The sequence below is a fragment of the Oryx dammah genome, unplaced genomic scaffold (genome assembly GCF_014754425.2).
Source record: "Oryx dammah isolate SB20612 unplaced genomic scaffold, SCBI_Odam_1.1 HiC_scaffold_18, whole genome shotgun sequence".
Lineage (NCBI taxonomy): Eukaryota > Metazoa > Chordata > Mammalia > Artiodactyla > Bovidae > Oryx > Oryx dammah.
In genome coordinates, this window is record NW_024070202.1 from 22695683 (window position 1) to 22712439 (window position 16757).

At 37.1% G+C, this 16757-nt stretch overlaps 1 protein-coding gene across 4 annotated transcripts in view; it reads right to left on the bottom strand.

The window, feature by feature from the left end:
- ETV1 (ETS variant transcription factor 1) overlaps positions 1 to 16757 on the bottom strand; it is a 98010-nt gene that overhangs the window by 35830 nt on the left and 45423 nt on the right. For all 4 annotated transcript variants that reach the window (XM_040260592.1, XM_040260594.1, XM_040260591.1 and 1 more), the window contains 3 exons: positions 9444 to 9573; positions 6172 to 6360; positions 1566 to 1813 (listed from right to left, as the gene is read on the bottom strand). In XM_040260592.1, the coding sequence (XP_040116526.1) occupies positions 1566 to 1813; positions 6172 to 6360; positions 9444 to 9573 (567 nt within the window). The remainder of the gene's footprint in view (positions 1 to 1565; positions 1814 to 6171; positions 6361 to 9443; positions 9574 to 16757) is intronic.

Sequence of the window (16757 nt, forward strand, 5' to 3'; positions counted from 1 at the left end):
AAAGAGAAAATGGTATGGAGCCAGTTTTCAGTGTTCAGACCCCAGCCCACCCCATTTCCTGCCTCACTTCCTATATCCCTCAAGCCCTCACTGCTCCATACCACAGGGGCTTCACACACGGAACCTATGGGTACAACCAAGCTCCATCCTCATCCTCTCACAAACAGCTGCCCCTTGGCCACCTCCTTGGACTTAAGAGGTATACCCAGGAGCAATGTGCTCTGCCTGGAAAACCAGGCCTGGGATGAACTTGCTCCGGTCCTGGAAGTAGACTCAGGGCTGACTGGGCAGGGAACGCATGGGTCCTGGGTAGCTAGTGTACCATCTAGAAGTAGAGTCCGAGTCTCTCAGCAGAAATTCCTCTTAGTTCTTTGAACTTGTTGTCCAATGAGAAAGGATAGCCAGAAGGAGGCTCTCAGTAGGGCTCCTTCTTGCTGAGCTTTAAGATCAGTTTATAATAAAACAGGTAACTTTATACAAGTTAACTTATGACAAGGAAGTAAGACCAGGAGACAGTTTTCCTTCATCAAGTAGAACTGATAGAAAAACTCAGCAGAGTTATGCCTAGAGAAGCAATTGTTCGTTCATAAAGAATATCCATAACTTTTATCCACATGAAAGGAAGTCACTTTGCTTTCAAATATTTTTAAGTCTACAACCATCTATTGATCATGCTTACAATAATGTTAGCAATTTTTTTGCCTGGTGCCCTTCTTAGAAGCATTAGCTTTTATTTCACACTATTTTTCAAAGTTCCCAAGATTTCTGAAAAACAGATGTCTTGATTTTGAAAAATGTATTCATTTTGTAAAACAAATTCATTGTTTGAATGTAAGACAATTCATTTCGTAAGTGTATTTTGAATGTGATTCATTTTGAATGCATTCAATTCATTTTGTAAAATAAAATGAACACAGATTAAGTAATTTTTCTGAGTTCTGAAGGTTGAATATTGGCAAAGTTTTTGGCAACATTAACAATAGACAAAAATGTTCTTTATTTCCAGGTAACCCAATTCTCTACCTTGACATACTTAGCAGGGCCTTTCTGGCTCAGTGAGACAACAGCTAAGCTCTATTATTGCTATTTTTGCTATTCTTTGTCCAATATGGAAGAATTCTTATTTATGAACCCTTGGAATCTTGCCATACCAATAAAGAAAAAAATAGTTAATAAGCAATAAGTTAGTACAGAATATTACTTTCTGTAAATATTGTCACATTGTAAATAATTGTAAACAATGCCACAGGAGCAAATGGAAAAAAAAAAGCCCAGAATTTAGGAAAAAAACAACCCTGTTACTCGCCTGGCCTGAGATAGGAGAGCTTAATTTTACAAATTGTACTTTTCCTCAAACAAGTTTCATTTCTAGACATTATTTCAACCGACTCATGCCAAAATGGTTTGATAGTCCAACCCTTCACATAAAGAGAAAGATTCAAAGAAGGAATAAATCAGAAAGTTTCCACCAAAAAATTGTCAGGAGCCACCTAACCTGCAGTCATCACTAATGAAAGCGACAAGCAAGTGAAAAGATATAAATGTAACTTAAAGCACAGGCCTACCTGAATCATATGCAAAATCTCTGGGCTCCTGTTTAATCATCAGAGGAGGGGGGAAGCTTTGGCTGGCTGCACCACCAACCATGGTGTTGTGTTCATACACTGGGTCGTGGTACTCCTGCTTAAAGCCTTGAGGTGGGAAGGGGATGTTTGGCTCAGACATCTGCCGTTGGTACATGGGACGTCCTTCCCTTGGCATTGTTGGCAAAGGAGGAAAGGAATTACAGGGTTCAGAAAGTTGGCGGCGAAATCTGGGAAATAAGAGAGCATATTTCAAATAAAAAGGTAACAAGAAATACCCTTTAAAAATACTGGCACAATTTTTAACCACTTAGTTAGGGAACGTGACCCCAGCTGACTGACCCAAAGTATAAATCTTCAAAGATGAGATTTCCCCTTCCTGGGTGAGTAGCAACATGCTTTCCAATCATAATACACCTTGTGTTCCTCTTCTAATTAGTTCCATTCAGCACCATTTCAGTATATTACAAGAAGTTAAAGGTGTCCCTCAAGTAAGGCTAAGGAGAGCAATGCAGCATTTGCAAGAAATACATACCCTGATAGTTAAAATGCCCAGTGAGAAATCAACTCAAATGCTCACCAAATTTCCTTATGAAGTGAGTTCAGATAATTATAGACAAGGGAAAAAAAGCAAAACAGAGACTCTGGAAAGAATCTGATCCCAAACTGCATCCTCTTTCTTTCAATTGTTATTAAGCTAATCAACAAACAAAAAATCAACCAAATAAAAACCTTCTTAATGGTTTTCCGTTTCTTATCATCAGTTACTGAGGAAAGAAGAAAAGAATGGCTTTCTTTTCAAATGGGTGGGACTCTTACATCTTCAACAATGTCCTAAAGAACACTGTATTCTAATGAGAAATTACACTGGGCAATATTATAGAGAATGAAATCCAAGCTAGTTTTTAGACCACTTCTTTACTGGGAAAACAGCAACACAGAACACACTGGCTTCCGAGAGCTTCAGACAAAATATCAGGTTGATAAAAATAAGCATAAAATATTACAGCAGCCCTCTGAAGATGGAAAGAACATGCATGCAACACGTAGCATTGCAACACGTCAGGATGTTAGGTCACGTGGAAGCTCTGAGGCCTTGGCAGAGGCTGATGGTGAGTTTCTACAATCCTTCCTTCTTGGTTATCTACTGTACTGACCGGCTCATCACATCTTCATTCAGTTCTGCGTGATCCATCCTAATACCATTGACCCACCACAAAGATGTGGATTAATTAAAGACTTAAAAGTGCTCTAAAATGCCCAGGAGTGCTTAAAAATAACCTATCCGACATTTCTATGAGCAAATAAATGTATGCCTATTAATTCCCCTGCACCCTTCTAAAAGCATTCCTGTGACTTTAATTTGGAGAGTTAACATTTAATTTTGGTAACATTAAATGAAAACAAGGGAAAAGCAAAAGAATGGCAGAGTGATTGCTTTAGCATTTCTCAGAACACTCCACCCTGTGATTTAACTCTACCGTCACCAGCTGCCATGAAAAGCACTGAAATTCCAACTACACCTGCAGAAAACCAACTTAGAAACACAGATATTGCCAAACAGTTAGGCTGACTGGCACTGCATTCATTTCCCTTCTCTTGCTTATTTCATTAGCCAAAAAAAGAAACAGAAATTATCATTAAGAACTGTCAAGGAGTGAATCAGAAAATTGTAACTTGAAGTTAAAATAAGAACTCTTGCTCACTTGGGAAGCCATACAAGGAAGTTAATAATACTTCTGCTAAAAGCTTTGTTTTTTTTTAAAAAAAAGTCAAGCCATTTGTTTGCAGAAGTCAACATGATTCCAGTTGGTACTCACCGAGGACCATGCGTATATCAACACACATATGCTTCCTAAGAAACTACAAGTTTGTGGCGACATTCTTATGACTGATGGTAAAGAGAAACGGACTCAGAAGCTTCTGGAAGAGAGTGCATGGGTAAGGAGAGCACGCTGATGAACTCTTGGGTATAGAAAAACAGTGTCTAAGTGGTGGGAAACAGAGAAAAAGAGACAGGACTCCAGCACAGTGGGTTCAGGGAAAAGTGCCAAAGGGCTGGACTGAGGAGCAGAGAGAGGCTGAGGAGAGGAAGTGGGGTGCGGCCCAGTTGGCCATGAAGCGTTCCCTGAGAGAGGTTGGGTGCTGGGCTGGAGGGGGCTATTTGGGGACAGGATCTGTTCCCAGAGCAAATTTGCCATTTATAACTGAGGGACTGTCATTTGTTGGCGAGAGCTCTCCAAGAAATCCTCCTCAGAAACATACGGCTTCAGAGATTTTCCTGGGATGGGCCAGCTGGTACTGGCCTCCACGCTCCGCGGGGGACACTGGGAAAAGACCTGAGCTTCCCTCTCCTAGTTCCGGGCCGGCTGTTCACAGTCTCAAATATTTGACTTCAAGTAGAGAAACTCAAATGGATTTGGCTATGGCATCTCTAGTTAGGTCACCTAAAAACAGCCACACTGCTTGTTCAGCAGTCGCCTTCTGTAAGAGAGAACTTCAGAGAGTGCCAACCGTACCACCTCTAATTCTGACCCTCGTCTGAGGGGTGAGAGGCTTGGTACCAAGAACTCTGGGAAGTCTCCAGAAGTAGACAAAACAAAACTTGCTTTTTTCTGCATTGTCCTCTCTGTCCCCCCATCAGTCCTACACAATGTGCATCTGTTTAATGGCCCACCCGGCAATAAGATTTCTTTCATCTGTATTTACAAAACTGTTTACACAGATGCTCATACCATTACACTCTGAGAAAGTCTCAGGTCCACAGGGTGAGAAAAAAAGATAATGGACAGCGTTTCATAACCAAAGCACAAGAGGACACAGGGATGGAAACCAAGGTAGAAACATTATTACTTGGTTTCATGCTGGAAAGAATGCTTTCATCTTATCCTTCCATATCAGAAGAGTGACTGAATTTGAGATTGAGTCCCATTAAATAATCTATAAAAAGCAGATCTGAGTCTTCCCTTATTTTCAGAAAGTTGCCAGTGGCACGTCTTTGGGTTTCCTTTGCTGATCTGGAGGATTCCTTTGGCTGAGTTATTTTTAAAATGCTGTGTCAGAACCCCTTTGCACAGGCTTACTGTTAAATTTGGGGTTCTCTGGTGGCTCAGAAGGTAAAGAATCTGCCTGCAATGCAGGAGACCTGGGTTCGACCCCTCGGTTGGGAAGATCCCCTGGGAAAGGGAATGGCAACCCACTCCAGTATTCTTGCCTGGAGAATTCCATGGACAGAGGAGCCTGGTGTGCTGCAGTCCATGGGGTCGCAAAGAGTCAGACAGAACTGAGCAACTGAACAACAACATACTAATCATGCGCTTGAGATTATGCCTGTTTTATCTGTTTGGTAGAAATACTACTATTTCATGGCATGTTACTATACATCTCTTTCCAATTCCACATTCAGGGTTGTCATATTGATAGCTTGGAATCTGCCATGGGGGCAATATTTACATCACAGACTCATCAAATGCTATAGATCAAAGTCTTTTGGGTTTTCTTCCATAGATCCTATTGTTAACCATTTACCAACACACCACTTGTTCAACATAAGTACAGGGTAGAAGGGGAAAAAATAAATGCTGTATACAACTGAGCTGTGTTTTTAAGTTGTATTATTAAGGCCTCTAAGGGTCCTTCAATATTTTATTTAAACACAAATTTTTAAATCTCTAAGAGTTGAGAATTACCTGACATAGCATATTCTCTAGCTCTATGTTGTGTCTTGCCTTGTTCCTTTCTAAGTAATACTAATTCAGTCTCTATCACTTTAATGTTATATTCTCAGTGTTCAGGGTCATGTGTCTACTGACATTAAATATCCATCACTCAGAAAGCAGGAAAGAGAGTTCTATCATATAAGTTCTCTTCTGCAAAACTATGTACAGCTAAACCAGTCAGTCTAAGGTAAAGAACCTAATTCCATAAGCCATCTACTAAAATTAGTCTCCTAACTTTATTTTACAAGTACACACATATGCTCATAAAAATGGGATGATCTGATTTAAAGTTTAAGTGAAGCAATTTAATTCAAGCAAAGAGAAAGGGAAATGTTCAAATGTCAGTATATAGATTAATTTTCCATTTTAGCAACCAATTTAAATGTTTATAAAGGAATGTTTACAAATGACCTTCTCCACAAATTATTTATAGCTAAAGACAGAGCAAACTCTAAAAATATTTTGCACAGATGTGCAAAATTAATACACTCGCCTTGAATTTACTATAGGTTCTAGGAAGTGGTAAAAGGAATTTCTTCCAAGAATGCTAAAAACTGTTTTGCTTTCTTTTTTTTTTTTTTAATGGTACTTGCAGTTACCAAGGGATATGGGGTAGGGAGGAATAAATTGGGAGATTGGGATTGACATATGCACATTACCATTGACAAAATAGATAACTAATAAGGATATATTTCATATCACAGGAAACTCTACTCAATATTTTGTAGTGACCTATATGGGAAAAGAATCTAAAAAAGAGTAGATATACATAAAACTGATTCACTTTGCTGTATAGCAGAAACTAACACACACACTGTAAATCAACTATATTCCAATAAACTTTTTTTTATAAGGTACTTGCACTTTACCTGTGATCCATGGGGTAGCTGCTGTCTTGGATGGGCTGCGATGGAGGGAGGTGAGCTGGGAAGGCGCGGTCAGGCTTTGAAGTATGAGCTGAGTTGGGAGATGCATGGTGCAGGGGGGACACTGGAGTGCTGGATGGTGTTGGGGGGTTGGAGGGCCTCATTCCCACTTGTGGCTTCTGATCATAGGCACTACCCAAGAGATAAGAGAAAAGAGAATATGTGTTTCTTGGGAAAAACTAAAACTCCGTCCCCCCGCCAAACAGTTCAAGGAAAGAAAAAAATATTTCAGGCTAAAGTCCTAAGGAAGCTTAGAATGGTATGGCTTTTGGTTTTTGCAGTTCGAAAACATATAATCATCAAAACGGCCACACACTTAAACAGAAAATAGGATAATGTATCACTTGGAAACAGCATAAATATAAAACATCTATTTTTAATACATATACAAACAACATAACATAAGGAAAATCTCTGTCAGCAAAAGCAGTGACAATATTTCCATCTATTCTTCGTTGTTGTTGTTTTTTTTTTTGGCCACAGTGTGAGACATGCAGGCTCCTATGAGGGATCAAACTTATGCTCCCTGCATTGGAAGTGTGGAGTTTTAACCACGGAACTATCAGGGAAGTCCTGATTACCATCTGTTCTTGACATGTCTCCTTAAGCAAGTTTCATAGATCTTTTCTAGATCATTAAATATCTCTGATATTATAATTCTTCTACAATACAGAAGACTTTAGAATAAGAAGTTGTATCAGTTTAACGAGATGCAGATCAGACCTGACTCACCTTTATTTGTTGTAGAATTCTAAGAAGCCGATGCTTTTGCCTTATTTTCATTCTTTTAGTGTAAAATAAATGATGCCTGGCATTAGCTTCCTCACATGAGATAATAAAGATTTATGAGGCAAATTAAAATGTCTCTGATATATTTAAACCTTCTTGGAGCATAAGAATAGGCATAAGATAATGTTCTTAAGAATAAAATCCTGTTATCACAGTCTAACTTCTAAACATAATTACAAAAGAATAAAATGAGTAAGCTTGTTTTTATACACATCATGAATTTAAGTTGCAGTCTTTAGCATGGTTCTCAGGGATATGATTTAACTAATTCTTCTAATCTAAAAATACTTTATTGAAAACAAATTATATTTAAGTTTCTGAACAAAAAAAATCTAGGTTAAAATACTCTGTTTCCTTTTAAGATAAAAAGCATTCGCCAGTATATTTTTTCTTTAAAAAAGAAACTTAAAAAAAATTGACTTATGTAATTTATCCTGTTGCTCCATCCATACAAAAGAATTACATCCACGCAGGAAACTACAGAAGTAGAGGAGTATGGGTTCCATAAGTCTTCCTTTACAGCAAAGTCCACAAACTCATACTATTTGGTTCCACCTGTTTCCTTTACCAATATTTCTGAACGAGAATGTACTTCTGTTATAAAATGGTTCACCTGTCTTATTCCCATGTGAAAAATAATGATACATCTTCTGTCCTAAGTTATTACTTTTTTCTCATAAAATGCTATACTGAGTTACACTGTTCATATAGAAATGGAAAAAAACAGAATTAATCCAATAAATCACTGTAGGAATTACTGGCCTTCGAGAAGAATCTCAAAATATACAGGTAATTCTACCATTAATTTATGAAAGTCAGATGTCATTTTTTTAAAATATGTCTATAAAGCAGTAGTTCTTCTATATCACACTTCTGATCAATGCTAAAATGCAATGACAATTCTATACCTATTTGGTTTATTAATTAAAAATTCTCCAATATGTTAAGTAATTATTCTGTGAATACATAGTATTCATAAGGGGAAAATGCAAAAATTAAAAATGTGATAAAATAAAACTCAGATTGATCAATACTGTTTTATCTGAACTCAGTATGCTTTAATAGTAGGCTTCTATAAGAGATATATCTTATAAAAGCTTTGCAGTTCAACTGAACCACCGTCATCATTTCAGACTCTGGTGAACCATCTAGGAAAGAGGATGTAGAAGACAAGTTTGCAAGAACAAACAGTAATGAAATATCCAAGCACTGGTCAGGTACCATGAAACTGTACAAATCAAAGTTTTTTTAATCTTAAATATCTTAAAAAACAAACTAGTGAATGTAACAAAAAGGAAATAGACTCACAGATGCAAAGAACAAGTGAATGCTTTCCAGTGGGTAGAGGGAAGCAGGAAGAGCAATATAGGGGTAGGAGATTAAGAGGTACAAATTACTAGGAGTAAAATAATCTATAAGAACATACTGTATAACACTGGCAAGGTAGCCAGTATTTTATAATAACTATAAATGGAGAATAACTTTAAATATTGTGAATCACTATATTGTACACCTCTAACTTTCAGCTATCCTTTGATTTAAAGAATGGAAAAAAAATAAAATTATTCTGCAGAAGGAAACAACAGAGTATGGGTAAAAAACATCATCTGAGGAAACAGAAGACTCCTCTGAATCATAATGCATTATGAACTTGAATCAACATAATTTATAAGACCGCGAATACTTGTAATCATTTTTATACGTTTCTAAACTAACTCCTTTAAAGGACTAAGTCTCTACTGTAATTGAGAGTAATAACATACAATATTCAGAGCCAACTTTTTCCTTATGCAATTAGGGGCCAATATGAAAAGTAGCAGAATGCAATTTACTGTGAAGGGTTTTTAATGAACATACATGTTATCAAATTTTCCAACAGAGGAACAATGTACTTCTACTGCTCCACCCTTTATTATCATCAGAAGGAACAACTGGGTTTTTAACAGATAATAGCCTCTGCTAAGCCTTATAAAATTCTAACTTTACTGCAACTGTCCATGAATGCATCTTAGAGATCATCTGCAAAGCCTGTCAGATAACTAATGTACTGTTCAGACCTGCCAAATGCTTCATTGTTTTCCCCCTACAAACTCTAAAGTGCATAATGCATTCTTTCTAATGAGAACTGAACTTTTGGTACCTGCTCATGCCACCTAAGACCCTTTTTACAATCTCAGGATGCATCCCCAACAGTTGTGGAAAAGCAGCTCATGATCTGGGTAAATATTACTGCTTTAAAATGATTCTAGAAGTATAGGATCAGACAGTAAACGGTCCTTTTGAGTTCTGCTCAACACCTGACCTAATTAGTTCGTTACATGCTGAAGATGTAACTCTTATAAAATACGACTTGAGATTTTATATTATGGTAAATTTGTGTTTCAGTAAGAACCATCAGGTACTTGCTATACACTCAATTACTTTACCTGACATTGTACAGGCACTTTTCTCCATAGCTGAATTTAAAGGGCTGTTCTTGACTGCAGGCAGAGCCGAGTTCTGAACATGGACTGTGGGGTTCTTTCTTGATTTTCAGTGGGAGGCCATGAAAAGCCACTAGAAAACAAAACAAAAATACCCACAAAAATGAAATCCTGTTAGGAATTAAGTACACTAACCTGTTCTATACCTCTTGGTTAAAATGTCACTAACATTTCATATTAACTCTCATACATAAGAAAAATCACACTGGACAAATTTCATGCAAGAAAAGATTCTGGAGAATCTTATATACTCTCCATATACTCATTGCTTGCTTTTATTGTATAACAAAATGCATGCTTAAACTTTCTCATTACTTAAAGTGAAATGAACTACTTGTAACTGGCTTAACTGACACTAACAAAATGAGAAGTTCAGTTTTCAGAAAATAAGCTTGAAAATATTTCAGCAAGTTTACCAATAACTCAAGCAGGAAAAAAAAAACAAAAACACAAAACTGATGATTCAAGAATTAACTGAAAATCGGAGCATAATTTTAAGAATTAACTGAAAGGAAAATATTTCAAGTGTATTCATAGTAATGGTTTCATGGAATAAAAACTGAACTATGACGAAGAAACCCCAGCTGCCATTCTTAGGGTAACTGATACGTTGGACAAAAGGATAAAATCTCCACATCTTTGTGGCCAGTGCTTATATATTAAACTACAGATAAAAGTACTTGTCTAACTACTTAAGAGAAGTGTGAAGAAACCTTGTGAGAAATACATTAAAGTGATTTTTTGTATATTATGACTATGAAGCAATTATTCTACATGAAATGATAGCTTCTCCTTTTTCATATGACATTGTCATTTTGTTACTGTTCAAAATAATATAAAGATAATAGCATAAAATATCCAGAAATATGTATATTTAGGTTGGAATCATATTTCTCAAACCAAAAAATAAAATAAAAACAAAAATATAGATTTTGGTTATTTTAAATGAAGCTGAAAAAATATACTAGAGATCCTCAGAATAACTGAAATTTTAGTAAAAATGGCAAAATAAAGTAAAAGGTAAGAGGAAAAACAGACATGAGAATGAATTTTAGTTTCATACAATATACACAGGCATGAATAATCAAGGATAAGCCCAAGAAGGACGCACTGTGGACAGTTATCCCAACTCTGTAAAACCTGAGATTAAAATACAAAATATTAAGTACATATAAACGAAGAGAAGAGAAACTCTGTGGTTTATGATGCCATTCAATCTTGACCATAACATCACAGCATTATAAATTTGTACTAGCTTGAATGTCATATAACTTTAGTATAAGAAATTGGTATCAAGAACATCAAGCTCCAAGAAAATAAATTTGTTAATATAAGCACATAATAATGTTCAGTGATATTAAAGAAACATCTGAAGCACTGTGGAAAACAAATTTGTCACCTAAATTAGTTGTCTAAGGAAAACTTAATAAATAATAATACAATTATTTCACTGAGTGATCTATTTCAAAGTGTTTTTTCTAATTTACTGTGTGCTTAATATACCTACTCAGAGTAGGGAGTCAGAGGAACAGAAACAAAGGGGAAATTATGTCTGTTTTCATATGCAAATGGTACATATGTTCATTGACTTTACCAAGTCAGAAAGTTATAATTTATAAAATGCTAGGATGAAAGAGCCTTAACAACCTCAGGAATCACTTCATAACATGAGGACTTGCTTGGATTCTGATTTGAACAACTAAAAGAGACAACTTTCCAATGAGTAAGACATTTCAATGTGGACTAGGTAAGAAATTATTGTTAATTTTGTTGAATGTGATAATGAAATGGCAGTTGTTCCAAAAAAAAGGTTTAAAGCTAAAGCTTCTTAAAATATTACAGATAAAAAAATAAATCCTGGAATTTCATTAAAATAATCTAGAAAAAGATGTGTAGGGGAAGAATCAAATAGAAAAATGTTGATAAATGTTAAAAGCAGACTGATGGGTCAGTGGGAGTTCATTACATTCTTCTCTTTTATCTAAATTCTAAATTCACAAGATAAAATGTTTTTAAATTATGAAACAAAAACACAAAGGATTTAAAGTAGCATCCTTTAAGAAAATTTTTTTCCCTCTGCATGTGTATGTGTGTACATGCTACTTCTTAGAACAATACATATTGCATAATGAAATCTTGTAATATATTAATCATGCATTTGCTTCTTTCTTAACAAATAGTTTTCAACTCTTTATGACTTACTTGAACATGTACAACAAAATGTGCATACCTTAAGTTCAGCACTTTAGGTTAAGTATTGGGTTTTATATTTTCCTAAGAAAAAACAGTACCAACAAAGGAATTCAAATCATACTTGAGAGATTAGAACTAATTTGTATGAATAAAATGGATAAGATCTCAAAAGCTAATAAATTAGCAGTACAATGCAAAGTTGATCATATTTATCAAAATACCAGACATTATCAGAGACTACTATATTCAACATTACTATGTTTTAAAAGTCTTTGGGACCATGAAGTAGGAAAGGATTAGTGAACAGGATGCAAAGGCATTAACCATAAAAGAAAATAATCTATGTTAGGCTTCATTGAAATTAAGAACTTCTCTTCCTCAAGACACTAAGCTACACACACCAAGAAATTACTTGCTATAGAAAGATCAAAGATATCATACTCAACCTAATAAAAATTGTTACAAAGAGAGAAAAGAAACAACTCAATTAAAATTGGGCAAAAGATTCAAACAGGCAGTTTGTAAAAGAAGATATCCAAATAGCAAAATAAATGAGCAACAAAATGAACGTATATGAAAAGGTATTCATCTTTACTCATCAAGGAATTGCAAATAAAGTCACATCAGGTTATACTATATACCGACTAGGATGGCTAAAGATTGGCATTGACATTGACATGAAGAAGACCTAAAGCAATAAGAACTTTTAAATATATGCTACTGAGAGTATAAACTCACACGTACACACATACAAACACTCTGGAAAACTTTTGGGCAGTATCAACCAAGTCTTTATATAAACCTCCCCTATGATCTAGTAATGACTCTCTTAGGTGGATATCAAAGAGAAAGGACTGAATATGTTCACCAAAAGGACATATTCATAGCAGCTTTATTCATACTATCAAAACTGGAAAAATTCCAAAGTTCATTAGCAGAAAAATGGATAAACAATGTGTGGCTTATTCATACAGTGAAATGCTCTGCAAGAATAACAAGGAACACACTGGTGACACATAGAACATCTCTCAGATGGTAAGCTGAGTAAAAGAAGACAAGCACAAAAGAGTATGTAGTAAAGGAATTTGAAGAACAGACCATCCTGATAGTGAAAGAATCTTCCGTTGGTGGATGAGAGTATTAACGACGGAGAGGGATCTAGTAATCTAATGTTGATGTGTAGTCACTAAGTCATGTCCGATTGCTTCTCAACCCCATGGAATATATCCTGCCTGGCTCCTGTGTCCGTGGAGTTTTCCAGGAAAGAATACTAGAGAGGGTTGCCATTCCCTTTTCCAGGGTTCTCTCCCACCTGGGAATTAAATCTGCATCTCCTGCACTAGCAGGTGGATTCTCTACAGAGCTGTAAATATTTTATATTTGCTGTATGCAGTGATTACGAGTATATACACATGTAAAATTCACCAAGTTATACACTTACGATTTTTACATTGAGATAAATGTTTTGCTCCAGAAAAAGGTTTAAAAATATGAGAAACATCAAGCAACGCTCTACAAATTGAGATGTTTGAAAATGCCTGGCCTCCTGTTCCAGTAGAGACATCTGATAATGTGCTTCAACTTCACAGGATAAATAATTCCAGATGAATCAGAGGAGGGATGACAACTCTGGGGTACCATCAGGAAAGATTCCTAGCCTTCTATCAAAATGTCCATTAATATCAACCTAGAAGCACAAAAGCATAACTCATCCTTGTAGATACACCATCTGGAGCTTTCAGGCTGGCCCCAGGAACTTCTTGGAGTGATCATAGAAGAAAGAACATAAGGATACTCAACGTGTACTCAGAGGGAAGCTGATCCCTAAACAGAGGATCCCCAAAGGTGGTCAATCATCAAAGTACCCAGGGAAATTTTGAAAAAAACAAAAACAAAAACAGGGATTCTAATATTCCATATGTCATTAGTTCAACTGTGTCCCCTCCAAATTTTAACTTGAAGTCCTATCTCAGACATGACCTTATTTGGAAAACTAGTTAAAATAGGGTCCTTAGAGTGGAATCTAATCTAGCATTACTGGTGTCCTCGTACAAACAGGGCATTAGGACAGAGAAACCCAGTGAAAATACCACGCGAAATGAAGGCAGAGATTAGACTGATGCTTCTTCAAGCCAAGAATTGCCAAAATTGCCTGCAAACTGCCATAATCTAGGAAAGAGGCAAAGAACACTCTCTCTCTCATAGCCATCAGAACCCTGCAAACACTTTCATCTCAGACTCCTAGTTTCCAGAGTTGTGAGACAATAAATTTCCACTTTTTAAGCCACCTAGTTTATGATACTTCGTAATGGCAGCCCTGGGCTTCACGGGGGGCTCAGTGGAAACGAATCTCCCTGCCCAGCAGGAGGTGCGGGTTGGACCCCTGGGTGGGGAAGATCCCCAGGAATAGGAAATGGCAACCCACTCCAGTATTCTTGCCCAGGAAATCCAATGGACAGAGGAGCCTGGTGGGCTACAGTCCATGGGGTCATACAAGAATCAGACATACTTCTCACTACTGCACTTGACTAGTCTAAAAAAAAAAAAAAAAGAATCAGACATGACTTAGTGATTAAACAACAACAAAAATGGTGACTCTAGCAAACTCATACACCGTTCCCAGGAACTCTGCTTCACTACGGCTGGTATAGAGATCAGCATTATCTTTGAAAATTTTCTAGGTGATTCTCATAACCAGACAAATTTCAGATCCACAATGATCTTGGCAACACTTGGATCCAGTGTACGCTGCCCTGAAACAGGTCCAAGACTTGAAAAGATTTTTTAAAAAATGAAGTCAAACAATGTCTTCCTTTTTTGTTAGATGCCAACACTCAAGGATTCTCACAGGTTCTCCAAGAGGCTTAGGGCTCCTGTACTCTCTCCGTGTGTGGGCCTCTTAAATCGCTGTGGGCTCTTGGAACCATGACTTTTTATTCTAATCATAAGCCAAATGCTAGGGTTTTTTTTTTTCTTTTTTCTTTTTAATTGCTGCGTTGAGGAGGAAAAAAGAAGCCAACCTGAGATCTTCAATCTTTTGCACAAGAACCAAAGCAACTTTATTTTCCTCATTTTCAGTCTTCTGCTTCCTGGAGATCTCAGATCTCAAAAATGACTTCTTTATTCTTCGGTAAGGGTAGTACAGAGATTCCTTCCAGAGGGGAGACCGGGTTTGGGTATTTCATCGCAGGGCTGAGAGTCGGAGCGTCTGTGAACAGGCAGTTTTCCAGCTCACTGGCACGGGCACAAGTGGAAGCAGCACATTCATTTTGTGCAATTTGCTTTACCTTCCCACATGGAGTTGGTGCATGTAAAAGGCTGTTAAGTACTAAATTATTCCTTATCAAATCACCATCATCTGGAGTCATGATCAACACTAATTAAATTACTTTTGCTGAACATGGCTCCAGCCTGCTGCCGAGGCTGCTAGGTACATTTCATCTCGCTTACTGTCCTGTCCTGCCTGTGTCGGCAACAGACGGCTACAGGCATCATCATTGTAGTTTTAATTACAGTGACTCTTTCCTTCTTCAAGTGTATCAGATCAACAGAGTTAACTCCCTCACTTCATTTACAAACCAGTGATGGCTCCCAATGTATACTACATTCTATCCCTGACTTCAGACAATTCATATCATTCATCTGCCGACTTCTTCAACCACATTTCCATGCAAACTTTTATGACCTGCAACTCCTCCGGACAATCAGATTTTTAGGAGGAGAAGCCAAGAGAACTCTCAAGAGATGCATCTTGCATTTTTGCTTTGATGGAGGCTTGACCTTTAAAACCACATCTTAAGGCTGACTTACAATGACGGAGTTCCTCTAATGGTTAAATTTAAGAGCTCCAAAATACCAAGACATTAAAAAATGCACTTCCAAAATAAACTTAACCACTTCTTAATTCACAAAGTTTACTTGGGGTTATGGTATTCATCGAAAAGTATTTGCTAGATTAGCAATTGTTTTCATTTTGGAACAATGTACTCTGAGGCATCATCTTGGCTTCCATTTTTTTTTCCTGAGCACATTTTAGACCAGAGGCACACTCGTGTCATCATTCTCCTGGAGCACAGAATGTGGGGCCCTTGGCTCTCCAAACGCAACAATGTTGGCATACAACCAAGTCTTTGGTTCAGGGTATTGTTTAGTCACAAAGCTGTGTCCGACTCTTTTGTGACCCCATGGACCGTAAAGCCCACCAGGCTTCTCTGTCCATAGGATTTCCCAGACAAGAATACTCAAGTGGGTTGCTATTTCCTTCTCCAGGGGATTTTCCTGACTCTGGGACTGAACCTGAGTCTCCTGAATTGGCAGGCGGATTCTTTACCACTAAAGCCATCATGGAGTCCCTTGGTTCAGGGTAGACATATGATAAGTCATATGTGAACATCTACAATATTGATGTAGAAAATGAATTTAACTATTTGCTCATAGAAGAATAGTTTCCTAAACAATCATGACCCTGAAGTATTTTTTTTTGGTACTACTAAACTGAAAACAGACCATGTTATGATTGACTGGTTCATGTTAGTTCAGACCATAAACAATGAAATCTATGAATTCAGTTTTTATTTATATTTCTATAGTGAACATGAAGTAAATTTAAGAAAGATAATATGCTTAACTTTGGTGTTAATCTTAATATACTGAACTCTCATTGAGTTTGGAACAGTGATAGAAAACACTCCTGCTGCTGCTGCTGCTGCTGCTGCTAAGTCACTTCAGTCGTGTCTGACTCTGTGCGACCCTATAGACGGCAGCCCACCAGGCTTCCCTGTCCCTGGGATTCTCCAGGCAAGAACACTGGAGTGGGTTGCCATTTCCTTCTCCAATGCATGAAAGTGAAAAGTGAAAGTGAAATTGCTCAGTCGTGTCTGAACCTTAGCAACCCATAGACTGCAGCCTACCAGGTTCCTTCGTCCATGGGATTTTCCAGGCAAGAGTACTGGAGTGAGGTGCCATTGCCTTCTCTAAGAAAACACTCTTACAAAGCCTAAAGAAACTCAAATTTACACAGTATTATAAAGTTTTCAAAGAATCTTCAACAACTCTGGATTCTCA